This window comes from Platalea leucorodia, assembly GCF_965183815.1.
Source record: "Platalea leucorodia genome assembly, chromosome: 4".
Lineage (NCBI taxonomy): Eukaryota > Metazoa > Chordata > Aves > Pelecaniformes > Threskiornithidae > Platalea > Platalea leucorodia.
In genome coordinates this window covers 21,184,345-21,211,062 of record NC_138826.1, presented here as the reverse complement: position 1 = coordinate 21,211,062, position 26,718 = coordinate 21,184,345, and the positions used below count along the sequence as shown (strand labels likewise).

Below are 26,718 nucleotides of genomic sequence, written 5' to 3'. Positions count from 1 at the left end.
AAGCAACCTGTTTAATTCCAAATATTCTCTTTCCCATACTTGAGAAAAATGATCTGTCTTCTAAATGCCTTTTGGGACCTATATCTATTTCAAGAATGAAAATTTAATTTAATTTGCCTTCCTTCAAATGAGACTGAAAGTCATCAATAAAACTAGGCCTAAGCACTGCACTTGATTAAAGAATTCACAGCAAATGTGTTTAACATACAGTGAAACAGCTCATAATAAATAAAACAAGCCTTTAGTAAATAAAAGATGGTCCCAGTGCTGGGGTCTCTGATGTGATGTAAGCCTTCATCCTGATGTGTACAGTGAAGAAAAGATTGTGTAAGAAATTAGAATTGCACAAAGGTTGTTAACAATGCCAAAAGCTATTTTTGGGTGGTGGAGCTGGGAGTGGAGAGGTTGGGGTGGGTTACTGTGTTGTCTCAAGCCTAATATTTGTTCACTGAAGTATCAAGTCCTGCCTGCTAATATTGACTAACCCTTTCTTCTGTATCTCGGTAGTCAGAGATCAGTAAATACTAGGAGTCTCTCATCCTAACAGCAAATTGTTAAAGGCAGGGCTAAGCCCTGAAGTACAACATAGTTTCTACCAAAAAAATTCCAACTACTTCCTACTAGAGCTGTCCATATTTAAATAAAATAATACACGCAGTTTAGGACGCTGAATCCTTATTTTGACACCAAAAATAAATGGTCTAATTTCCTAAGCTATGTCACTTTCATTGAAGCTAACTGATGCACTTGGGCACTCTACACTCTTCAAAACCTCTAGGTGCTTAGTACAAGATGTAATCTGTAACTTGGCTTTCTGGGTTGAAAGTCACAGTCTGAGTTATGAAGTTAAGAACAGGAAAATTAAATCTGGGGTCAAGATAGAGTTTTTCTTTGCCAACACTTGAAATTATTTTGACTGTGTTTTTTAAACAAAAAGTAGGCTTGAACTTTCCAAAATGCTTATGTTTGTGATACTTCTGAAAGTCCAATTTCTAAACAGTAGTTGATAATTGTGTCGCACAGCTGACTGAGACTTCATTGAGGAAAGGCAGCAGACAGTACCTTCCAGGGACAAGACCTTAAGGCACCCCGAGTGTATTGAGTCCCCTCAGTGAATTCTTCCTCTGTTGCAGATGCAGTATCTCCAGCCCTTACCAGGTAGCTGTATTTCCATGGAACCCTCTTCCTTTATTGATGTCTATGGGTACATAGCTACTCCTCGAATTTGGAAACAGAATTCCTCCTTGACCTGGCGCCTTGGCCCTACATACTTGTTTGAAGAAGCCATCTCTGTGGAAACCATGGAGGTGATCAATAAGCTTGGTCCACAGTACTGTAGCAATTTCCAAGCAGTACAGCTTCAAGGTATGTGATAATTCTCATTTTCATCACTATTTGTTTGTCAGGGCAACACTCTTTTTATTCTTATAATCTGCTCTTAGTATTCCAACTGTGCCTAGAACTCTGTGTTACTGAGCGTTGTACAAGATTGCAGTAAGACACCGTGAGGGTCTTGTAACATACTGTAAATTGGACAGAAAAAGAAGGGCAGGAATCAAGCAGCAGACAGAGTTGGAGAGTAAAGAGGGATAACATGTCCTTGAGGAGATGTAAGATTGCAATTTCTGTTGGACAAGCATTAAAGCAGCAGCTTTGGAACTGAAACATTGTGCATTTATGGTGCTACAGGAAAAACACGGCAGAAAAAGAAGCATCATTTTTAATTGCAACTGCCTGCAGAGTAGGAGAGAGCACAGGGGAGAGAGGAGTAGGGGAATAAGTTACATTCCATTTAATGAAGAGGCTTTTTAACTGAAGTATACTGTTAGCTTCAATTATTAAACAGGCAGACAAAACATTTCAGTTATTGATTACAGTTTGTTCAACAAGTAGTGCATTCACCTCTGTACTAGAGCTTGGGATGAAATGGGATGGTCATCTCTGTTTGAAAAGAGCAGAATAATCCCACCTGGTGATGCTCCAGCCTAAAGCAAAGTGAAAAGACTGGCTGAACGTACTCCTTCAGAATGCTGTCTATCTAGACCAAAAAAATCTCCAAGTCAAGCATGGGAAGGGGTTGTTGAAAGAGAAATTATGTCAAAATACAGCCCTAAAAATTATTACCAGTAGAAGTCAGAAGGGTCTGATTTTTGAAGTGTTGAGTCTTTATGAAGTCTGGGGTGCTTGTTCTCTGCACACTGGTCTCCCCAGCTGGACTTTAGTACTAATCATGGATTGTGGTCATCTGACTCCAGTGATGCCCTGATGCAGGGAAATCACAGGGCACTATACAAGATGTGATCTCATCATTGTGAAATGATGTCTCTCCCTCTCTCTCTACCTATCCCCCTGCCTCTTTTTTTTTTTTTTTTTTGGGGGGGGGGGGCAGGGAGGGGAGGTGGTACCTAACATCTCCCTATTCCATCAAAACACCCAAGGAAACTTTTCTAATGGAAATTTTGACTTTAAAAAAGTTTCAGCACAAAACCCCAAGATATTATGGTTTATTCCTTAAAATGAATTTATGTCCTTGTTGCAAACAGCAGTTTAAATTGTTTCAGCAGTGTTGTGTCCCATCTCACCAGTATCTCATTGCTTCTCACTAATCATCAGCAGCTGTGCAGAGGCTTAGCCATAAGTCCCTGTCCTACTGGAAGGGAAATAGGTGACATAGTCTTGGGGCATTTATTTCTAGTTAATCTTCATGTAGAATACGTGCCTCTAAGGGCTGTGTCACCAGCATTAGTAAACAGTTCCATAAATCAGCTGTTTTCCCAGTCTATAGAATTGTCTAAAATACAAGATTTTTTTTTAAAAGGTACACATAGTTTTTCCAAGTGCAAACAGGAATAGAAAATTCTTTAAAGAAAAACATGTGAGAATTTCATACAATCATTAAACTGCCAAACCTGGTAGTTTTTACAGGCTTCTCATATGTTGTGAGTTGGCAGCTCTTTTCATAGAATCATAGAATGCTTTGGGATGGAAGGGACCTTTAAACGTCATCTAGTCCAGCCCCCCTGCAACTGGCAGGGACATCTACAACTAGATCAGGTTGCTCAGAGCCCCATACAGCGTGTCCTTGAATGTTTCCAAGGATGGGGCACCTACCACCTCTCTGGGCAACCCATTCCAGTGTTTCACTACCCTCACTGTAAAAAAATTTCTTCCTTATATCTAGTCTGAATCTACCCTCTTTTATTTTAAAACCATTACCCCTTGTCCTATTGCTATTGGCCCTGCTAAAAAGTCTGTCCCCAGAGCCTCTGTCCTTTTTCTTCCACATGAATCCTTGCTCCTAGTACCCTGAGAAAGCTCCCAGTAACATGGAAGGCCTCTGAAATGTTTTCTCTGCACAGAAAGTTTGTTTATCTTGTGTGGACAGAGAAAGGTTTATTCTGGGCTTTTCTGAGCTTCATGAGATACTGAGAGAGGATGTAGGATCTACACAAAGCAGTAACCAGAGGAGACAAGCCAAGCACGTCTCCTACTAATGCTTGTGCTGGCAAGATGCCATGGACTGTTGCAAAGGGTGAGGGCTTTTTTTCTGATTATAGTTAAGTCAAAATCAAATTCCTGTCTAAATGTTGGTTTCCTCCAGTTATTTTTCATCTGCCTCACTCCTGTCTCACATGTTGAGCACACAGAGTTCCTTCAGAGGTTTATAGTCTCTCTTGTTTTAGGTGAGGACCAGTACAGTGATCATAATCCTACACCTCTGGTGGCAGAAGAGAAGATTTCTTTTGGAATCAATGCCATGTGCTCATCTGTCACTACGGTCCAAGATATAAGGAGCTCCTACAATGAAGTGGATGGCCGGCTGATTGCCAAAGAGGTCACAAATTTCCCTCATTTGTCTTAAATACCTTTTCTCATTTCTGATTGGTTTCCTACAGCAAAGTTTGTGACTTTGTCTTAATTGCATACCTTCAGTGATTTTTCTTCCAGCTTCTCTTCCCATTCCTTAACTCCATTCTACTCGTGGTTTTGTTTTCATCTGTGGAGAGGAATATATTGGACAGTGTGAACACAATGTTAAAAGCCTTTCTTGAAACAGCAACAGAAGCCATAGTTTTCAGGTCTAATGATAATTTGTTTCAGTCTGTGATTTCTTAATGCCTTCATGATGACCTTTCACATGCTGTTCTAGAATTCTTGCCAATGCCAGGCTTACTGACATGTCAAAGTAATCCGGTTGTGTGATATTTTAGGTGGGCGAATGTTTGTCCTACCAATCAATTTTGAAGGAAAAAAAAATTGTTTTCATAGTCAAAAAGTAATAAAATAATCTAAATTATTAGAGTGTCTGCTTATTACTTTTTGTCTCCCCAATATTACCACGTTTTTTCTTAGGATGTCTCTTTTATGTGTTTTAGATTGGGATTAGCTCTCGGGACAGTGCAACTCCAATATTCCTGGCTAAGAATATTGCTGGACACCTCTCAGGTTCCTTGCGGACTATTGGGTCAGTTGCTGTGGGCCAATATGGTAAATGCACTATGCCTTAATGTTTCATATTTTTTAAGAGTTGGGCCTTTCTCTGTCCAATAACAGATTTGGTTCATGTAACTTCCTGGTGGACTAACTCTGCAATTTCCTAGGGGTAAGAGTGTTCCAGTCGTGTCCAGCAGCTACTAGCCTGAACTTTATTGGAGGCCCTGCCATTCTCCTGGGTCTCATTGCTATGGCCTGTGATGACCACACCATGTATGCAGCTGTCAAAGTCCTGAACTCCATCCTGAACAGTAGCCCAATGAGTGAAAAATTGATGAGGCATATGGGTGGATACCAGGTAATACTCTTTTGTTCATTCATTCTGGATATAGTCTTATCCCAAAACCTATCAATGACAATGAACCAAGCATATCCTGGCTATCAGCCCTTACAGTTGGAACTTTGTAAGTTATGAGATTTTTGAGAGGGGGATATAGGATAGTGCCCTAAATCCTGTGCTTACAATCTCTGGGAACCTCTGTAACTATATCTACTGATGGGAAGGTGAGGACAGATGCATCTTGGTCAGATGTGATCTAATAATGGAAGGTGTCATGCTGACCATATTAAGATGACTGTAGTTAGTAAAGTCAATGCAGCAGATTTGAGTTGAGTCACCCTTCACCTTTTACCAACACACTTGATCCCTCCCACAAGAGACCACTTCTCAGGCAGGTCTGCTTCTTTCCCTTGGCTCATCCAGCCTAAGATTTCTCTTTACAGACTGCCCAGTGCAGGGCTGGCAATGAATTCCTATGGCTCAGTCTTCATTTCAGCACTGAAATTGTGCTGATATTAATAAGCGCTGCCTGGATTTCAAACTGTATTGATTAGATCTGTCCTAAATACATCTTTCAGACCTTAAAGCTGTGCAGACTGAAGAGTTTGGTTGTCTCAGGGCTTTGGGAGAACCAGGGCAAATTTTAAGCACTATATATGTAATATTGGATGGGTTAAGGCTCAAGTGTGAAGTTTCAGTTCAGTATCATTTACTTTATGCTGCGCAGACTAAGCAGAGCCTTATGGAATAGAGAAGACTCTTTTAACAGAGATGTTTCCAAGTGAGGCTCTTAACATTAGGGCTTCATGAATGATTTATTATAAACTTTCCATTTTCCCAATTTGTGAATTGTTCATAAATTGATCCTGATTCATATGAATCTATTTATCATACTTAGATATTGCTTGCCCAATCCTTTCTTCTAGGTGAATGCCAGCCTTTAGATTGTGTATGAGCTGTTCCTTTCAACTTTATGCTAAATAATGTTCTCTTCGTGTGACTGATCATCATGTTGCAATGGAGTGGTTTTGCTCTTTGTTTGGATGTCCGAACTTTTTTTTTTTTTAAACAGGCAACTCATAAAAATGTATCTTGATATGTATTTTCAAATGAATGTCTATTCCTCCTAACCTATTCAAAATGTAGTAGCTTTCTGAACATTTTTCCTGCTCTATCAGGAATTCATTGAATAAGCAAAGATAGACTCAGTTGAGAAACTGGCAATGTTTCACACAGATGTCTTTCATCTGAAGAAGGCAACATCAATTTTTTTTTTTAAACTAACACCATTTGCAAGCAACTAAGAATACATCCATGAAGAATAGTGTAGAAAACCTACTGTAGTTATTTAAAAATATATTTGTATGTTTCTTTTTGTAAATTCCATTCAACATAATATGGCATGTATTTTGCTCCTGTTCAATGCCACAGAGTTGTCAAACTCCTTCAAAAACTTACCTTTTCACTTACTGCACAAAATTTTATGCCTGGACTGAAATCTTCACTTTCTTCATAATGCTTATGTAAGATGTATGCATGCGTGACCATTACAGCCAAATAAACTGTAAAAATGTTATACATTAAAAAATAATGTTATACGTTAGTTTATCAATACAGATTTATACTCAGTAGATAGTTATTAAATCTTTTTTTCAGTTGCTGACCTATCTGTTGAAGAGGAAGACACAGCTGTTAAACAACAGGATTTTACAGTTAATGTTTTCCCTAGTGGGCACAGCTGAGCTTGGCTTTGAGTCTTCAGTCATCAAGAATTGTAGTGCATTCCAGTATGTTCTGTGCAACTTTGAGGTAAAACTATTGATGTTACCTTGTGGGTTTGGCTGTATTAAAGATGGCTTTATAGTACGATGTTTGGTTTGTTCATAGCACAATATGGATCCAATATTTGGGATGGGTTGGTGTGCAGTGATTTTCCACACTGTGGCTCACTTGGGGAGGTGGTTTTGGAACAGCAGGTCCTCTGTCACCATGGCTCTCCACCGTGCCATGGTGCAGTTTCTGGAGTGTTCCTGCAGATCCTGAAGGCCTGCTCCTCAGGGCTTGCTCAGGAGCAGCAACTCCTCACACCAGCAGGGATTTCCCAGTGCCTGCGGATTATCATTGCAGAAATGACTGAGTTTATGATGTTATCCTCCCTGAACTGCCTGTAATTTTTTCTCTGCAACAGGTTATTGTCCCCTCAGCTCAGCAGAGCAGTAAAACCTCTGCTTTCCTTTGTCTTTCAGCTTTGGATGAAAGCACCAGAAAATCTTGACCTTGCTCTTTTTTCACATCTTGTGGAGATCTTGAAGTCCTCCAGGTACACAAGCTAGTGTTTGAATCAGAAACATGTGGGACAAGCTCATCTGTAACCTGAAGCTGGAACTGTGAGGTGGATATGAAGGGTCCAATCCTAGTTGGAATCAGTGGACTCTGGGAGTGAATCATTCCTATATTGCTCTTTCAAGGCTAGAGTTAGTGATTTGATCAGCCCCTGCAATGACTGTGGGGCCAGACTGGGAAAACCTATCTGGTGACCTCGTTCACGTGGAACCACTGCTGTACAATGAAAGTTTAAATGTCTGCTGGGGAGGGGAAATCTGAATGTTTGAATTGAGTATGAAATAATAAAAAAAATTATAAGTGAAGGTATGTTTAAAACCAAAACACAACCCAGGAAGACTTTTTTTGTAAGAGTATCCTTTCTTAATCAGCTGCACTACAGTTAAAGGTATCAGAAGAAATGGCAGAAGGGCTGAGTAGAACAGGATGAGTAGAAAAGATTCCTTCTTTTTAGTACCAGAAAGTTCTATGCAGAGCTGTCTGGTGTCCCTTGCTGAGTTTTATAAGAATAGCATTTATTACCACCAACTCACTGCTTGAAAATTCAATAATGTTGTTTTCTTTGAACTCGTTGAAATGCAGAAGTTTCCGGGCGAGAGGGCAGATGGGAAGGGTAAAGAACACACAAAGAAGTCTTCAGATCTCCATTGCTGACACATATTCAATTTGTCTGACAGTGTTTGAAATGTTGCCAAGGCAACATTAGAAGCCAAAGGTGCAAAGTATCAGTGCAACATGAGATCCTTTTAGCTGAAACCCAGCAAATTTGCTTCTTTCCAGTAAAAGCTTTTAATAGTGCCTGTGCTTTTTTACAGAGATGGATGTCAGAATGCCGCACTTGCCTACCAGGTGCAAATGGTGCCCAAGCTCATTTTCCTCTTCAATGATCCTGAAATCAGTAACTCCAGGATCACTGTGGCCTGCACTATTCTCTCTCATCTGTTGCAAGGATACTTTAACACAAGGGATGTTCTCAGGTAACCTTCAAGTTACCTGAGTTACCAAAGTTACCAAAGTTACCAAACCTGCTTTTTCTCAGTTTGCAGATGAACTATAGTCCTGCCAGTGTTGGAGAGAGCTCTATAGCACAACTTCCCTCACCTCATCTTTGGCAGGAGCCACCAGATCTTTGGCAACTGCAGGATGCTCACTGATGAAAAACTCTTTCATGCTTTCGAAACAGAGTTCAGTCCAACCTTATATTTATGTGAGGATGGGTTGGGTGATGACCCTTACAATGATGGCACAAACAGCTCTGCTGGTATGACTGGCACTACTCAAAGTCTGTGCTTAATATTTGGCTTCATTAAAGCCTGCCCCTGAAGTATTGCAATTGCTATAGTATTGCAACTTGGCCCCAGTCAACTATGTACCTAATCCTGTTGGCTTGGCTTATATCCCAGTAGCTATCCTTTCTGTTCTTGAATTTCAATCAGTTAACATATGTTAGTCAGGATTTCATGAAGCAAAGAACTTAAATACTTTATTTTCTTTCCATAGAATGTAAACACTGCTCCATTTTATATTCCCGGCCTAGTTGCATCAGCCTGTAGCCTATGAACTGAGGAAGGTCCACACAGTGCTGTCTACAGCCACCTAACTCCAGGGAAACGCACTGCACAGATGACAGCTCTGTTTTTAAAGCTATTTGTCCAAATAAAACGCAGAAACAGAGTTGCATCTTGAATCTGTTGTTTCTGCAGTCAGCCTTTAGCTCTGTTGAAGAGTACGAGCACCTCAAGTAGTTACTGTGGAGTAAGCTAATGCGTGAATTTAGTGCTTGCCATCCGTTTTGTGGAATTACTTATATGGATTTGTATGAGTTAGCCTATTCTTTTTTCATACAGGTGTGAGTAGTGGATTTAGTATATCAAATTTGCCATGTGGTAAGCAGCGTGAATGAGCATTTTTCTTAAAATATCATGATTTTTTATTCCATGGTAATTTGATTGGTTGAGTGCTGAGCGAGTGGATAAAGGCAGTCCCTATCCTTTCAGATCCAGGAGAGCAGAGACTATAGCAGGCTCTCAGCAGCACTCAAAGGTGCTGGGGTTTCTGCAGGTCCCAGACTTTTGACACATCTAATGGAACTTGCTGTGTGGACTGTTCCTGCAGAACAAGAAGTGTTCTGTCCCTTAAAAAATGCCTTTCTTGTGGGCAGGAGGAGGTTATGCACTTTCAGTAACTGTGTATGTCACATTAATCTATCTATCCTTTGAACCAGGTAATGTGTTAAAGCAAACTATAGGTGAAAAGAGATTGTCAGTCCTCCTCCCTGAGTAGCTGCTGAGGTTTCTCTGCTGTCCTCTATGTGCTTGGAAACCAAGTGGAGATAACAGTGATATCTGAATGCAACAGGCAGTTCAGAATCTTTTGTATGAACAGAGTGCTTAATTCAGTATTGCTTTCCTCATGGTGCAAGACCTGTAAAATCAAGACATAAAGAGAAAAATGTTTCCATAGTAGAACAGATATTATTTACATTTGTAGATAGATGTCCTTTTTATTTGCTTCCTAGTTTGTGAACTTTTGCATTCCTATTTCAACCCTATTTCTGCAGCCGTTAGAATTTCCAATGGTTGTCGTTAACAGCCATCATTAATTGGTATTGAGATTTGCATGTAATCTCAAAGTAATTAAATGAATGTCTATCTTTCTGCTGACCAAAACTGGTTCCCTCTTTCTCTGCAAGGATTGGATTGTTCCTTGTTTACACTTTGAAACCTTCTTCTGTGGATGAAAATCAGATTTGCCTGGGTGGTGTGGCTGAGATGCCCAATGAAGGTGAGGAGCTGCCTTTGGTGTATGTGTTCTGATAGATAGCTAAAGTACTTCCCTTCTTCCCCAGGGCATGATGAACCCTAAATGCAACATAGTGCTTCTGCCTCCAGTGGCAGGAAGAGACACAATTCACGTGACTTCATCTGGAAAGGGACAGGCTGCACTGAGGTGACCTGAAATTGTGGGGAAAACTTATATTGCTGCAAAGGCATGATGTGAAGAATAGTGAAGTGACAGTCACTGTGAATATATCCAGGAAGGCCTGACCTACAGCAAGATCCTTCTCCTGCTAAGGGAGTTCCCCTTTTGTCCTCTCTCTGCTAATGAGCCAACAGTATTGCATTGTCCAGAGCCTACACAATGTTGGATTTCACAGATATACACAGAGATGAAGGACATTAAATTGAAATTTCCCCAAAACTAACGTACTGGGCGGTTATGAAGAATAAAATTTCACTTGGCATCCTGGATTTTCTGTGAACGCTTTGCTACGCTTACAGTTGTAGCAAATAATAATGTGGAGCTCTGCACCTTTTAAAGTAGCTGTGTATTTATGTCAGTTTTGTGTGTGTGAACTTCCAGTCAGCTGGCTCTTCCATTGTGATCTTTCAGTTGAGACTATATTGGTTATTGCACCTCTAAACAATATATTATATTAAGGAGACACTGTTAACTGTAGTTTATATATATAGACATCACAGCTACGCAATACAAGTCAGATTGCCTATTAGCATTTCCCTCTCTAGTTAACCTGAGATTGCTTCCTGTGGATTATTATTCAACATGTAGTCTGGATGAGTTTCAAGTAACTCTAAAGAGAGGACTTTGACAATGTAAGCACTGGTCATTTCTGATGTTAGCAGGAATTCTTATGTCTAAAATCTGATGTCTGCATCTTCTTACTTTACAAAAGACTAATATAAGTACTTCCATTGGGCTAATCTGGTGCAAACAAGATTGTTCATCAAAGCAAAGGAACATGTGTTTTGTCTCTTCATTACTCTTTATTACTTTCTGATATTTGTAGCCTTAAGCCAAACATCTGGAAATACAATCTGGCTTCGAAACCAGTTACTGAAGACGCTGTTAGATGTAATGCACTCAGACAAACTTCATCTGTCCTCTGAGTAAGTAGAAACAATTTAGGAAGGCGTGTCTCCTAGAAGGTTTCCTAGAGGAAATCTGTCTCCTAGATTTCCTCTTTACTGGTGCTTGACCAGAACTGAACATACTAATAACATTTGAGTCTCAACAAAATAGTAAATAAGAGCAAACTGGATTCAGAGGGTTTTTTTGTCAGTGATTTATCTGGCATTCACACAGATGTATGATCAGATCACACATCTGATCTCCATTTTGAAAAATGTTTAAAGTTTTCAGAAAATGTCTCAAAGGAGGAACTTGAATATTGCTGTTTCTTCTGCATTGCCAGGGTTGAAGAAATCCCAGCTATCTTTGAAAATCAATTCAATTTAATGTGGGATTACATGCAGCTCTCTATCGTAACCATGAACATGCAATTACTATAGTTCTGCCTTGTATAACTGAAAGGCAGGGTTCATAGTGCTGGGTGCTGTAACTGTGCATTTTCATTAGTTAACATATCTTGGACTTCAAAATTTGAACCAAAATTTTGGATTTCATAGGTTGAAAGATCTAGTCTGGAATGTAGTTTACCTCAGTTATTGATACACACTCTCAGAAGAGGCTTCGTGGTAATGAGCTTTTTTGTCTGACAGTAATATAAGGTTGGATTTAGTGGGAATTAAGCAGCTTGAACTGTGTGGATGAGTCTGCTGTTAAATCTTTATAATTCTGTGTTGCAGTAAACCTTTAATCAGATTTTTTTCTAGAGAAACTTGAGTTTCTAAATGACTTAGAGATAATTTTAAATAAAATCTACTTTCTGTCTTTCACCATGTCTCCTTTCATGTGCTTTCATTTCCCTGTTTGTCCTAGGGAGCAGGTAGAGACATTTTTGGCACTGGGGCCAGACTGGTTTCTGCTGTTCACACAGAGCCACCTGCACTCTAGCACAGTTGTGCTAGGAATCAAGCTACTTCTGTGCTTCCTCCACAATCGTTTGCTGCTGAACAAATTCAAGGAGGGGACAGTGGCTGGGCGCTGGCTGGAAAATAGCTCTGTGGGTTTGAGTATTCTAATGGGTATGTGTTGGTTTAATGCTCCCAAAACAATCCCTTGATTCAGCTCAGTGACAGGAGATCACTGAAGTAGGTGATAGGAGAATTCCCACTGATCTCAGTAGACCAAGAATTAATATTACTTTCTAGGTCAAGCTTGTCCTAGTACTTCAGCTTTTCTGTGCTGAAGAGTGGAAAGCATTGCTTCTCCCTTGCATGATAGTTGGCATTTCTGATTAGCAGTTGCAGGGAAATGGGCCTTTTTGTCTTGCATAAAATCGGGCTAGTTGATAAGCCTGTGAGGTGTTCAGATGTCAGCTTGTACCCTGAAACCTTCTGTTTCTTTAAGATTTGTTCAGCTTGCTTTTTGATAACTAGACCTGTGGTTCTGAGAAAGGGAAGAGAAAGGAAGAAGAATAGTTCAGGGAGAATCTCCTGTAACAGAAGTGATAGTGAGAAAAATTGTTATCTGTTACTCTAAGGAGGTTTTGTGAACTGTTGATATTGCAGCCTAGCAGAGTACTGAGTGGCCTGGGACACAGACAAATGAGGATAGAGTTGGGTCAGTAATCCTTCCTCTGATATGGCATTTATTTTTTAGACACTTACTCAGAATATTTTCCTTTTCTTTTCTTTTACAGATAATTTAAAAACTCATCCTCCAGTGCCTGACAACAGCTCCTTCCTGATTTTTGGGTTTTCTGTATTGCAAAGATGTCTGACTGATCATGTCCACATCCCTGAGATCTACTTCCTTGTGGCAGAGCTCTTTCTGGCAACTCCACAGTCTGAACCACCTGAAGCAGCCAAGGTATGAAAAAAATAGTGAAATAAGGAAATTTGTGTTCACAACAAACTTGTTCACGCAGCTGTTTAATGATATTTAACTACAGCACTTTAGAAGGTAATTCAGATTAGCTTCCCTGTCCTTACATTGTCAAGACTCATTAAAAATCTCAGAATTAGTGGATTTGGGTACTGTCCCCCCGTGTCCTGAGAAGTCATAAGACATTTTTGCCCTGAGAGTGCCAAAGATATCTTTCAGAAGAGGACAATTCATTAGTGCTATCCTGGGGAAATGCATTTAATAGGAGAGGGAGGAGCTGCTGGAGGTGAAGATGTTTGGGGTTTTTACTGATTTAGAGAGAGCAGGCATTGCTCTTGATGTATCATCAATAATTCCCATCTCTTCTTGAAATATATCTCCTCCTGTTGTAGAAAGATCTTGAGTCTCTATTGCAGTGGATCTTGCAGCACCACCTTACGGAGAACGTGCTCAAAATTGGGTTGTGTGCAGAGGCAGCTGCTTTACTGCTGGAAATGGTTAGAGTTACTGTGGACAAGGTAAGCATTTTGTTACAAGGACAGTGCAGTGTGAATGGCAGAATAAACTGCCTGAGAGTGTCAGATGTTAGTGGTAGTCTTTACCTGTAACCCCTAGCCTTCCTGTGCCCTCACAGGGCAATACTGAGCATAATAGTGAGCAAGGACTTTGAAGTGTCAGCACAGCTATTGGCTTGGTTATGTTACATAGCAGATGATGTGATGGGCTCATGTTTAAGAACTTCTGAACACAGAGATGGATCTTACCCACAGCATTACCCATTTTGTTTGTTCTTGATGATGAGAATATGCCACCTTTCTGATTGTGGGTGTGTCTTCAGTCTACAAGCTGGGAGTTCACTGCTTGTGCCTTGCCTGACTTCTCTGTGGCCATGTCATGTTTGCTTAGCTGCTTAGGAATACCTAGAGAGGAGCAAAGACAAGCTTATATGAGTGAGAGGAATGCTGCCTTGACTAGATGCACATTTGTCTCTGTTCAGCCTATTGCAGATACAGAAGACTCCTGGGAGATTGCCTATCCAGGGAACGTTATCCAGTTTCTGTGCTTGATCTATCACAGTTATACTCAGGACCCTGTGTGGCACTGTCCTGACTTCTTGAAAACTTTGGCTATGCTTGCTTTCCATTCTGGACCACCCAAGGTACGTGCATCTGAGCCAGCACAAGCCCTTCAGATCAGAGATGGATTGCTAGGAGGAAAAATCAATTTGAAGGGGATATTATGGTTAAAATGCATTGCTGTCTGCTTCCACAGGGAGGCTCTGAAGGCCTTTTGTCTCCTGATGGTCCAGCCATTGCTGAAGGGAAAGGCTGTGTTGATTCCTCCTCTCTCCCACTCCTACCACACCCTGCCAAGAAACAAGTGTGGGATTTTGTGCGAGTCCTCCTGATGGATAGTCTTCTCAACATCCCAGCAAACAAACAAGGGCACCCACTTGAGCTGCTTCTTGAGGTCTCTCTTGTAGTCATCAGGCTTTGCTGCTCTACCTTGCACTGGGGGTGGAAGGACAGGAGGTATCCTGCTAGTGGCCTGGTGAAAAAAGTGATGACAGTGATGAAGAGGTGTACTCAGTCAGCATTTTCAACAGTGTAGGATAAGGCTGGGATCACAGCTCTTAGAGAGAAGGCACTACTTCCTGGCAGATCTGGACAGCCTGCTTAGTGGAATGGAATTTCTACTTTCTCAGCAAAGAAGACAGACCTTTTCTGCCTGCTCTGCATTAATGTGAACTAAGAAAATGCTGCCCCTAGACAACAACAAAGGCATTTTTCAGGCAACATTTAACATTGAAGTAAAGCATGAAAAAATTTCCGTTTTCCTTAGTAATACCTGCTTATCATTAGAGCAGCCCTTGAATTTGTTGAGAAGATTTCACATGGAGCATTCCTGTGTACTGATTTTTGAGACAACAATTTCTTTTCAATGCTCAAATAAACCAAAAACAACTGTCTTCACTTTTAGGACAGACTAATACAAGCTGTAACAGCTGAGTCTGGATTATGGATTTCAACCACTCAAAGCACTGGAAAGATTTAGAGTAGTCTGAAGAAAGGGAAAATTGGGAAATTTAGCCTTCAGCTCCAAATTGTCAGTAGTCCAGGTGTCCCAGATGTGAGTTCTGATGCAGACTTTGCTTAGTAATGCAAATAGTAATGGACATAAGCTTGACTGCGACGGTCATGAGTTAAATCGTCTTGCAGAGCAGCAGTTCCCTAAAGGTTTATACGATAACATCTCAAGGCCTGATACAGTTTAAAATAGAGGATGGCTCTTCTGATTATCTGAATCCTGAGCCTGCTAAATGGAGCTAAAATTCCCTGAGGGCAAGATCTCTTGGGAACCACCTGTGAACCTGGGTTCTGGCCCTGTGCAAAACCTTGTTTGTGTTCAGTGTGCAGAGGGCAACTGTACTGGCTATCAGCTAGAGAGAGTAGACCGATGTAAGATTTCCTGTTTTCCCAGCTAGGGTATGAGGTTCTGCGATCTCATCTGCTGTCCAGGAACTGTCCACATGTGCACTCTTGCTGAATTCTGTATGAGAGGTGCCTTGTTGCCTTTACACAGAGGAGTACACCAGATCTCTGCATTTATGTGTTACTGTGGATTAGCTGTCACAGATAACTTCTCAGCTTGCAGCAGCTGTTTGATATGTCCACACGAAGGGCTGAAGTGTGCAAATGAGGTGGAGTAGTTGTCCTTGCTCTTTTTGTGCTGTTTTTCCCCTCCTCTTCCTAACACGGTGCCTAGGTGTTTAAGGGAAATGTCAGGCATTTTGAGTTATCTCAGATAGGACTGAATGTCTCTTGGAATTTCTGCTCGCTTCTTTGAGAAAAACTTTTACTGGAGCTGCATCTTTGGCAGTCATAATCTGACAAAGATCCAATTAAATCAAAGGCCTTTGAGTAAAGGCTGAAAATGAATTTGAGTCTGATTTCCTGGCTGTTTTCCTGCTGTACTAATATGTATACGGTCACTATATAGGCTTCTCCAGAGGGTGCCACCAGTGAGCAGAAGAGACATTTTCAGACAAAAGTTTTACTGTCTGCTATGGACATCTTCCATGTTACCAGCCAAGGCGAGGGGAAAACAAGACCAAGAGGTGAGTGGTGAGAATCAGATCATTAGCTAGCTGGTATTTAGCATGTAGCTGTAATTGCTAGAAAGGTTTGGAAACAGCAGCTAGGACTGTCCATTCACTCCTGCTGTAGGCCAGTTTGCATAAATTACTGTAGTTTTACTGTTTTTCTAGGGAACCTCTTCACTTTTTTTCTCTCTTTTTGAGAACAGATTGTGGACATTAAAAAGGGAGTACTTAGAAAGAAACCTAGGTTTATCTTTGAGTGCTTCTGGAAACAACCCTGATAACTTAGTTGTTGCTGCTCTCCTTTCTGAGTCATTATTTGGACCAGTCCTTCATGACGGTATTTTAGTGAGATTGGTCCTGTCCTTAGGATGGAGCTGTTATTTCCAGTCTGAGTAAGGTATTTCTTCTAGACCTAGAGTTTTCTTAGACACGTCCCAACTTTGAGACATTATGGCATGAGAGTGTTCCTTCTCAGCTCTGGTAACCTCACATCTTGCATCTTTTTTTTTTTTTTTTTTTTTTTTGCATTTCAGCTTATTTTGGAATAATCAACCCTCTTGTATCCTCTCCAGGGAGCAGTGATCCTCATGACACTTCAGAATCAACTGCACCTGTATCCATGATGAATATTGCTTATTGTGCTCAGAAGCTGGTTGAGAAGCTGAACAGCAGAATGTTTGCTGCTGACCCCAAGCAAATTCTGATCTTCACTGCTAAACAGATTATGGGGGTGAGTCACATGAAATTTTTTTCCAACTGTTATAAACATGTTGTAATGTGCTCTGTTTCACACTGAGGTCGTGATACTGCAATTCTCAAGAAGTTGGCTGTAATCCATTTGGTGATTGTGATTATTCCTGTTTTCTTGCATGAGCACATAATGGCTCTAAATGACAATCAGAACTACATTGTGCAGTATAAAGAAGGGATAGTTAGCTCTTTGGTGCCACTGTCTGTTGGCTATGTACGTGTTGCTGAACAGGAATAAATTAATCTCCTCCACAATTCTGGGGACTTCAGCAGAAATACAGGAAAATTGAATTTGTATCTAACACGTAGTTCAGTGGTATTTTCCTGAAATAAGTTTGCAGCACCTTAAATGAAGTGAGAGGAGTGGATCCTTGGGGAGAGAGTTCGTTGAGCAAGCCAAGTACTCTGCTGTTTTGTGTTTTCACAGGTCTTAGAAAGCTCCGTTTCTCAAAAGGAAGTTTTCCTCAGTGCCCTATACAGCTGTCTAAACAGAGTCATCCTATACTGCTTATCCAGACCACAACAATCGCTGCCTGAACAGTTTAATGTCCTGAACACTCTCAATGTCCTGCAGGAGCAGTGGGACATTATTTTTGCAACTTACAACTCAAATAATAATTTCATCGTCTGCCTAATGTACTGCCTTTGCCAACTGAATTCGGGCAGGTACAAATGTCCATCTCAGTATAACATTTGTTTACATCTTTGTGCTGTTATCTATGGGAGTGGGTGTAGAGGGGGAGATTTCACAAAACTTAGGCAATATCCATTTGGGGGAATTGCTGGAAGCTGAGATTGAGCTGGATTCACCTACAGTAAGGACTCTGGATGTAGTATGTGTACTGTATCCTAGCAAGCATTTGACCCATTGGGCTCCGTGCTCTGGGGGTTTAAAGCACCATTCTGCTTTAAACAGAGCAAACATTCCAGTCTGATTTGGTGTCTGTTGAAGTGGCAGAGTAAAGCCACTTGAGGAAAGATGGTTGTTTTCCTCATACACTTAAAAAGAAAGAAAAACAACAACAGAAATGTTTTCATGTACTTTTTTATCATTTAATTTGGAGTAGAAGAAGGTTACTAATGTGCTCAGTATTCTGGAGGCAATGGATTGTCTTTCAGCAAGAAGGCGGAAGAGATAAACTGTTCTTCAATCAGAAGGCTATTTTCTCCTTGAAACACTAATGAGCAGAAAATTTCATACCACCTCTCTTGCTCAGAAGCAGGCTGGTATGTGTGTTTGTGGGTGTAATAAGCAAGGCACAGTGGATGGTAATAATGTAACGCTTAATTCCGTTTTTTTCATTTTGAAAAGGGTGTTTCATTTCAGAGACATCCAGACAAGCTTGCATGTTTGTCTAAGCAGAACCCTTAAATTTGCACATAGGTTTAATTGCTACTCTTTATTAACCAAAACATCTGTGTGTACCTGTTTTACTCATCCAGCATTTCCAGCAGCTTACTCACTTCGGAGTAGTAAGTGCAGTTAACAAGCTTGAACTGATTTCAGTGGAGTTGGCTCACAAGCCCATCATTAAAATGAGAATCTGGAAAACTTCCTGGGATGTGGGCTAGAATCACTCCACAAGCATGCAGGTGGCCATTCTCTGAGAAATCTGCCTGGACTAATTTAGGGAGATGCTTTTTCTGATCCAGCAGCTATTCTTATGTGGGTACATTTAAAAAATATATATAAAACTGTGCATGGATCTTGTGAATCTTTCTGTTGTGGTTATTGTTACTTGGATCTGAGCTGCAAAGTCCTGGTTGTACTGAAGTTGTGAGTTTTGCCATTGACTTGGATAGGGCTAGAACATCCAGGCACGCTCTGTTTGGTATTCTTACAGGTGATGTGTCAGAAGTACTCTTGCTAATGTAAGCTGGGGATTTATTTTGGACAGCTCTGTTTTGTCAAAAGAAGCAAATATCGGCTAGTGCTTTATTCACTATAATGATGTTCATTGTTTCAATGAAAACTGTCTGTGCTGCTTAGATGGTCTGAATTGAATCCATTAATACAGTATCACATCAGAAATGAGTGGCACTTCATGAGGTCTCTTCTTGATTGTTCTTCTTGATTGTTCTTATTCCAGTCAGATAATTTCCAGGCCAAAACTGTTGAGATGGGGTAAGGATTGTTTTTATGTAGCAAGAGCATAAATATAAAAAAAAAAAAAAAAAAACCAAACCAGAAATGTTGGTGTTATCCAAAAGCCAAATGTAGCAGATCCAGGGAATCAGAATTGTGGTATTTAAAAGAAAATCAGAAATAAAAATGGCAGCTTTGCATACCCAAGAGATTTGACTCTCCCATGTAGTAGTGCCTGTTTACAATTGAAAGAACATATTATGTTACTAGTGGCTATATATAATATATATATTATTGACAGCATTTCTGTGACCAAGTATACATTGTCTGGATGCCTTAACTAAGCCTGTTGCATTTATTGTAAGTAGTATGCTGTGCTGAAATTCCTGGTGTCTTTTACCTATTGACTGGTAAATTATCTGACACACACCCCCCACACACCACCAAAGCAGCACTAACTCTTTTTGGCAGTGGTGGTCTCGATTATAATCACATCTACGTGACACTAACATCATGGTGCTAAAGTCTGCAGTTTTTTTGTGCTGAGTGGTTTATAAACTGAATGAACAATCATTGGTGCAAAGAACTTAGACTAAGTAAGTGGTTCAGGTGCTTACCTGAATGGAAGATACCTCTAGTGAAGAAATTCAGAGCAATGAGATGGCATACAAGATGCTCAGGGGAGGTGCAAGAAAGCTGTATGCAATCTGGCTCCACCAGTACAGCCCTGTGTTCCAGGTAATTGAGATGAATGGTAGATACAAATGCGCTAAGAAGTGCAGGGGTAAGGCATGTACAACAGTGTGTTCCACAGGATCTTGATGAGTGCTCCTTGATTTTGAAAACCAGACAGGCAGTGGTTTAGTTCCCACTTCCTGTAAATTCTTCAATATCATGATTAGTGTAAGCCCTCAAGCCTGGGAATATTGGTCTACTAAATTAATCGAGTAGGAATGGATGTGTAGAAATACCTTTAGCTTTTGCACTATTCTCAGTTTGTTCAAGTCTGGTTTACTCATGTGCCCTCCTTTTTTTTTGTCACAGCTATCCAGAAGGTTTTGGGGTGGATACAAAACCAAAGTTGGCTTCGTATCACCAAATTTTCCTTGCACCCAGTGAAGAGGACAAGGGCAACCTGCCTACTCCAGATGATGGTAATTTATGGCACACGTTACCTTTGGCTTACAGACCAGGAAAGTGCCTGACCTAAACAGTTATCAGAGCAGTTTGTGCAAGTGCTACTGAATTGCCTCTTCAGTATATAGGCACTGCAGGCACAGCATAGAGAAAGGAAGGTTGTGCTAAAAATTACTTCTGTTCGCATCATACCTTTTTATTCAAAATTCACACCCCGCATCCTCAGGAGTAATGGATATCAGTTTGGAGATCTCTTCCCCATGTTGTGGCCAGTATCAGTGCCCAGCTACGTACTATTTGTAGCTCTATTTCTTTTTTCAAGGCCTATACAGAGCTTGTGTCTGTCTGTTGTACACAGGAAGAAACATTTTGATCTTTTAAGAGAAACACTGGAAAAAATTTTGGGCAGGTTTCAGTGTGAGGGCTCTCAGCTGAACCCTACAGCAGAGTGATGCTTTTTTTTTTCTTTTTTTTTTTTTTTTTTTTTAATATATATGTTGGCTTGGATATGATGCAACCAGAGAAGTCTGATTTGCAGGGAAATACAGCAAAACAGCTCAGCACTTCCTTGTACAGCATCCTGTTGCTGTGTCAAATTGTTTCACGACTTGGTTACCTTCCCCCACTGTGTCTAATGATGTTTGGCAACAGGATGCTTTAGCACTCTCTGTATGATAATAAGATCATCAAAATTCTGATGAGATGGTTTTCCAAGGCAGAAAACAGTTAGAATCATCTGTCGCTCCTACTTGTTTCTTTTGGGGAGTTGAAACATAGTAAAAGAAATGTCCTGCTGTTTTCTGTATTAGACTAGCTAGTCTGGCTTAGAACCTATGGAGGCAGTAGACAAAATGGAGCGACTCCACTGACTCCAGCAGTTACTCTTGGCCAATGTTGTTACAAATGAGATGTTTCTACTTTATCTGCTGCTTGACTTATTACACAAAAAATTATTCTTCATTTGTAGTTTCTTTTTTTTCTTAGTCCATCAGGAAATTCTGAGAACAGTAGAAATCATCTGGAAGCAGCTCATTTCTCAGAGGCGGCAGGCTCTGGAGGACACTTACAAGATGGATCTTTCTATAAAAGGAAATGACAAAGAAAGGGACATGAAGATAACGGAGATCACTCCTTTATGGGAAGAAATTATGACAAAAGCATGGCAACACTTGATAGGTCTCTGTTCTTTTATGGAGCACTCGTTGTAGTAAGCAAAAACATTGCAGTAAATGTAGCGCTTAATGGCAAGCCGCTGATTCCTTGGTTATACCCTTCCTCTGCACATCACCTGCTAGACAAAGCAGATTCTCAGTTTCTCTCATCCAGGATTGTGATTGCTTTCTGTGTCATGCCCCAGCCCTTCTGTAATCACCTGGTGATGTTGTAGGGCTCGTACTGTACTGCAACAAAGAGAAATCTCCTTAGACAATTGTATCCCATTAGAGAATTTAAAAGGGAGGATATTTCAGTGACAAACGGCATCCCAATGTGTGTAGTGCTGCAGGGATTCAAAGTTCATGTCTGTATAATGACAGTGGTCTATGGCAGACCTCTGTGAGGCTTTTAAATAAAGACTTGAGAAGTAAATGTTAATTCAATGCTCTTCTTGCAAATAGAAGGACAAGCCAGCTGGAGTGAGGCACTGCCATGTTCTTGTGTCTTGTGTGAAGTGGATACAAACCCTCTACCTTCCCACAGGCTCAACTTTAAGTCTTACAAGCTATTTTTTCTGTTCTGGCCCACAGCATCTGAAAAGAAGATTCTCCAGACTAAAGCAGGGCCAGGCCTGTCGCAGAGCAAGCACAATTCCTGGAGTGAAAGCTTGTCTTCAGCTATTAGGTTGATGCCTGGCCGAAACACAAAGGAAATGGCATGCAAATCTGAGGTAAGTTCTGCTTTTTGTCTTTTCTGGCACTGTCGCCAGCTCTGCCTTTGATATGGCTCTGGAGAGTTTGTCTGGACCTGGGAGGCTTCCGAGTATTTCTGTTGACATGTTCCACTAGACACCTATTGCTGTTAAGGTTCCTTTTCTAGACTGCTAGAAATAATCACTAAGAAATAGTCATTGATCTGAAGAACTTCAATTGGCAGCCTTAAGGAATAGAATCAGATTGGAAAAGACCTTTAAAATCATCAAGTCCAATTGTTACTTTTTGCATGAGGCCTAATTATTGCACTTGAAAGGACAAACCTAAGCAACCCATGTGTGCTTGTGCTCATGGGGCTCTGCTTGGGTCAGAGCAAGGTGAGGAGATGCTGGTTTTGCTGCTGCTTTTGGCTTACATCGGTTATGTAAACCTTGTCCTTCGGACACTGAATTAGTAGAAAGGATCAGGTATTACCATAGTACTGTCCTTTCATTTTCTACTCAATATGAAGTATTAAAGGTCCAAATTTTAGTTTAGCCTCAAGAGATAAGGAGACAAGTGCTTATATAAACCAGGGATGGGTCTGGAGGGTATGCAGCTTTGCTACTGCCAGCAATGCAGCTGGACTATCTTTTCCATGTGTAAGCTCCTCCTTTGCTGACAGGGCCATTGCCATGTTTTTGCTGGGCATATATGCTGAGAATGCAAATAAAAAGCACCAGTTAGATGTTACTTGCTTAAGTGTGTTAGGGCTAGAGTAACCATCTATATAGGGTAGGGCAGCAGTGCATTGACAGAATATTCAGAGCTTTGGACTGAGGTTGTGTTATTGCAGTGCTGAACATATTAAGGTCTTTTTTCCTCCTCATGAGAAGATAGTGAGTCTGTTACAGCTTCAGTTTAGGGAGTCAGTCCTCTAGCTCAAGCTGTAGCAGGTTGCAGCTTTATCCCCAGTGATGACTGGTTCACTTCTAGGTGTGTTGATCAGGAAGGCTATGATACACAAGTAATGTTTCTGATAGTACCTTACTGAGCTGCAAGTTTTTTCTCAGCATGCCACAGCATCCTTCTAATTCCTTAAAATCACTTTGCTGCTTACAGAAGGAGCAAGTTCTTTCCAGGTACATAATGTAGACTGTGATGTCATACTACAAGAGCATCGACTATTTGCCCTGGGGTCTGTTTAATTATTTTTTAAAATTAATTTTGATTATTACAGCTGATTACACCTCAGTGAGCAATGTAATTGATATTTGTAAATGTATCCCAAGGAACATTTTGTACAACATGCTTTTTGCTGTTGAAGGTTAAAGACTCCGTTATTGGTTTTTCCCTAAATATGCCCACATCATTAGTTCCTCCAGTGAAAAGGTTGCCATCTGGAAAAGGCAGCACGGAGACATTATTCAGGCACAAGTGCATGAAATTGGTGTTTCTGCATCTTCTGTCTCTCTTCTGCGAGGAAGCGGCTTGTAATTAAAGGAGCTGGGTTTGGAGGAAACATTACTCATTTGGTGTTATTCCTTATCATGTCAAGGACTGACAGCTCCACAGCTCTGATAAATTGTTCCTCTCAATGACATGTGAAGCTACACTTCCAAATGTTCTTCTCTACTCTCCCTCTCCCCCTTTCTCCCTCCAGCCTATCTTTGAAAGAGTTTGATGCGCTTTTCAGAGAGATGAAATCTAAGGGGAAGAAAATTAATTTATTTGCTCCTCAGCGGCCCTCTTCATACACTTCAAAAGCAAGGTATAAGGTGTGATTTTCAGCATCAAAGGAAGTTGGGAGCACAAGTTACATTAAAAGTAAATGGTATTTGTGCTTCTAACTTGTATTTTTGACCTCACTTTGGTAGTCACTTTAAAGGTGCTGTAACGTGATTTTGAATCATTTTCGGTGTCTCAGGTGCCTTCTGTATTCACTTGTGAAAAATCTTCAAATACTGGTCTCTGTCTTCACTACTGCTAGTTATAGACCTGTGTCATACAGCAGTAGGCACCTGGTTGAAACATTGAGATAAAAGGATAAGTAGCAGTATGAACTACATAGTGAGAGACAAAACCTTTAAATCCCATAGTAAAATAAAAATCTTTGCATTTACTGAGAGCCAAGCATGGTTGTTCCTAACTCAGCAAAACTTATTAAATTTGAGAAAAGTGAAGAAATTTAGCCAGGATTTGAAAGCTTTGCTCAGCAGAAAGAAGAAATGGGTTGGCTCCTGGGTTGTTAGTTTGATTCCTGTATAGATTGAAAATAAACAAAGAAGTTGAAGCAGTAGTAGTATTTGCTGCAGATTAAAAAAAATAAATAAATACAAAACACCCCCCTCAAAACTATCAACTTTTTTCCCTGTTGTCATTTACAAGATAGCAAGAGTGCTTTTGAGACCAAATCCTCAATCTGGGAAAAAAAACAGCAAAATTAAAACTATTCACTCCAGCAAAGGATCAGGCCCCATGTTTCTGCTGTATTTTCGCTCAGGATCTCCAGCATCGGTGATGCTAATTCCATGCTTTTTGGTGGCAAATAAAATTAACAATCCAATACAGCTGTGTTTTCCCCATATTTCTGAATCCACTTTGCTATCTCATACTCTGCTCTGGGCTTTGTCTGGAACACATGGTCATTCAGCAGGGAGAGTGTGATCACATTTCTGGTAGTAGAAGGGCAATAATCTGCTATAGTAATTGCCATCTTGTGCTTTCTTGGAAGTCTGAGTAGCTACACAGGAGCAAGAGGAGCACTGTACAAAGTCAGATTTTTTTAATGCTTACAGTTGAGAGAGTTGGGTAAGTTTGCCAGCAGGAGGGTCTATAAGACTCTGAATACAGTGACAAAGGTTTCCAAATCATTGACTTTCCTGTTTCAAAGGGAGCCTTTTGATCTCTTGCTCTTTCTCCTCCTTTCCTCCCCCTGTCCCCTTCTACCTCAATTTTGCTGTCAGAATCTAGAATATGCATTTAATTTTTAGGTTAGCAATGACTGATTGTTTTTCTCATCTTCAACAAGCTGCAAGAGCAGCAAGGGACCACTATAACAATCATATTTCAGTAAATTAGTCAACAGGTTCTACCATGCAGTGTCCTGAGGTTCTTCCTGAGGATGAGTGCCTGAGCAAGGTTATAAGCAGCATACTTCTAACTACTCTAAGACACACTGCCTCAGGGCTGTAGATATAGTTGTTATCCTTTACAAGAAATGCAGAGCCTCCTGAGTTTTACAGCAGGCCTGATCATGTCTGACCTCTCCTGTTTTAGTTCATTAATTACATTTATCTATGCCAGAGACCCATATACCTTGAGAGAATGAAATAGAAAAGTTCTTTTTAATCCCAGTCTTTAGAATGAAGAGGTTAACAGAGGCCTCCTAACTTGTAATTGCAAACCCAGAAACCTTATGGTAGGATTTGAGTCAGCAAGTGTACACTTGTGAAGACAGCTATAGATATAGAGCCAGCATCTGACCTCCTTTGTGCCAGTTTTGTCACTGTCCATTGCAAGAGAATTCTTCCTAGTTAAGTGATAGGAGAATGCAGCTGTTGAACTCTAAGGATTTTTGAACAGTTTGATGAATATCTTGGTTTCTGCTCTGCTGCCCTCGGCGCATGCAAGGTCACTGCAGAGCTAACGGCAAAAAAAAGCATTTAATGGTGTAGTTCTACAAACCAGAAAATACAAGGTGCTAAGTTTGGCTTGACTGGGAGTGATTCATTTTTCTTCAGTTGGCTTTGTAGTAAGAGCCCATCTCTTGTGCTTACTTTTGTAAGCAACAGGCAGATTGTTAAACCTACAGCAAATCCGTTACAAATAACTCCATCAATGTGTCAGTGAGAGCCACCTTTGTTTCTGTGGATAACTTTCTGAAGTCAGGAGCTCCAAGAAGACACCTCCTAACTGAGACTTAAGTCACTGTCAAACAGAGAATCTATTTCAGTTCCTTTTGAAAATTCTTCCTCTTAAATTTTTACAATGTAATATTTTATTTATTTATACTGATGGCTGAGAACTCTTGAGGTACCTGCTGCAAAGAAACTGCAAGTTCATTAACTCATTTAGGAAAGTGGGTTGTATGTCCTCATCTTATCACTGTGCAAGAAGATAGTGATATGACCAAGAAGGACTTGAATTCTGCATAGTTTCCTAACAACAGATATCCTTGCTTAAAGTAATAACAAATGTCTCTTGGGCAAGCTCCACTGAAAGTTGTCTGTTGAGTCCTGCCTCTATAGTTAGATTCCCAAGAGGAAGAATCAAATCTTTTCTAGGAGTTAATGTTTCTTTTGAAGTCTGAGAAAACTGAGGCATGTTTCAAACAACATGTTATTTCAAAGTCTTTAAGACTTTCTTTGGTTTTAGATTTACAGGAAATTTTTTTTTTTTTTTTTTTAGTTTTCTCATGTGTTTATTCACCAGGCTTTTCTCTTAGCTAGAAGTGTTGTTGCTACAGAAAATTATTCATTTGTTATACCAAGAACAAAAATCTTTTCAAATTTCACAGCCAGCAAAAGAATTTAAAAAATTGTTTCACATGTTAACACTCATTCTTAAGATAAATATGGCTAGTATACCTGGTATCTCTAGTGATTCACCAGTGGTGGTAATGCATTGTATTTTGAAAAGTATTTAAACATAACATTCCATTGACTGCAGTGGGAGTTTGAACTACAGACTTACATTCCTTCCTTCCCGGAAATTTAAATCTCTACATCAACACTTACAGGGCTTTTTAATGTGTTTTGTACAGTGCTAGGACTTACTTACCTAGTACAAATAGTAGCTGCATTACAGATACAGGATCAGTCCTGTCTGGGGCAGGGCTCTCACCCCACATGACACCATCAGGAAAGAGCACTGTGGCTTCATTCGCTCCTGGCTGTCAGTCTTGCTTCACACTTTTTGCAGCCATCTT

The 26,718-nt window shown here is 40.3% G+C and overlaps 1 protein-coding gene across 1 annotated transcript in view; it reads left to right on the top strand.

Moving 5' to 3' along the window:
- WDFY4 (WDFY family member 4) overlaps positions 1-26,718 on the top strand; it is a 146,380-nt gene that overhangs the window by 43,074 nt on the left and 76,588 nt on the right. The window contains exons 20-39 of the mRNA XM_082310287.1: positions 1,134-1,365; positions 3,684-3,835; positions 4,377-4,488; positions 4,602-4,792; positions 6,431-6,583; positions 7,021-7,094; positions 7,933-8,094; positions 9,810-9,901; positions 10,926-11,025; positions 11,858-12,063; positions 12,681-12,850; positions 13,258-13,383; positions 13,863-14,024; positions 14,138-14,335; positions 15,866-15,983; positions 16,541-16,698; positions 17,146-17,384; positions 19,849-19,958; positions 20,926-21,117; positions 21,687-21,826. Coding sequence (XP_082166413.1) covers positions 1,134-1,365; positions 3,684-3,835; positions 4,377-4,488; positions 4,602-4,792; positions 6,431-6,583; positions 7,021-7,094; positions 7,933-8,094; positions 9,810-9,901; positions 10,926-11,025; positions 11,858-12,063; positions 12,681-12,850; positions 13,258-13,383; positions 13,863-14,024; positions 14,138-14,335; positions 15,866-15,983; positions 16,541-16,698; positions 17,146-17,384; positions 19,849-19,958; positions 20,926-21,117; positions 21,687-21,826 — 3,087 coding nt within the window. The remainder of the gene's footprint in view (positions 1-1,133; positions 1,366-3,683; positions 3,836-4,376; positions 4,489-4,601; positions 4,793-6,430; positions 6,584-7,020; positions 7,095-7,932; positions 8,095-9,809; positions 9,902-10,925; positions 11,026-11,857; positions 12,064-12,680; positions 12,851-13,257; positions 13,384-13,862; positions 14,025-14,137; positions 14,336-15,865; positions 15,984-16,540; positions 16,699-17,145; positions 17,385-19,848; positions 19,959-20,925; positions 21,118-21,686; positions 21,827-26,718) is intronic.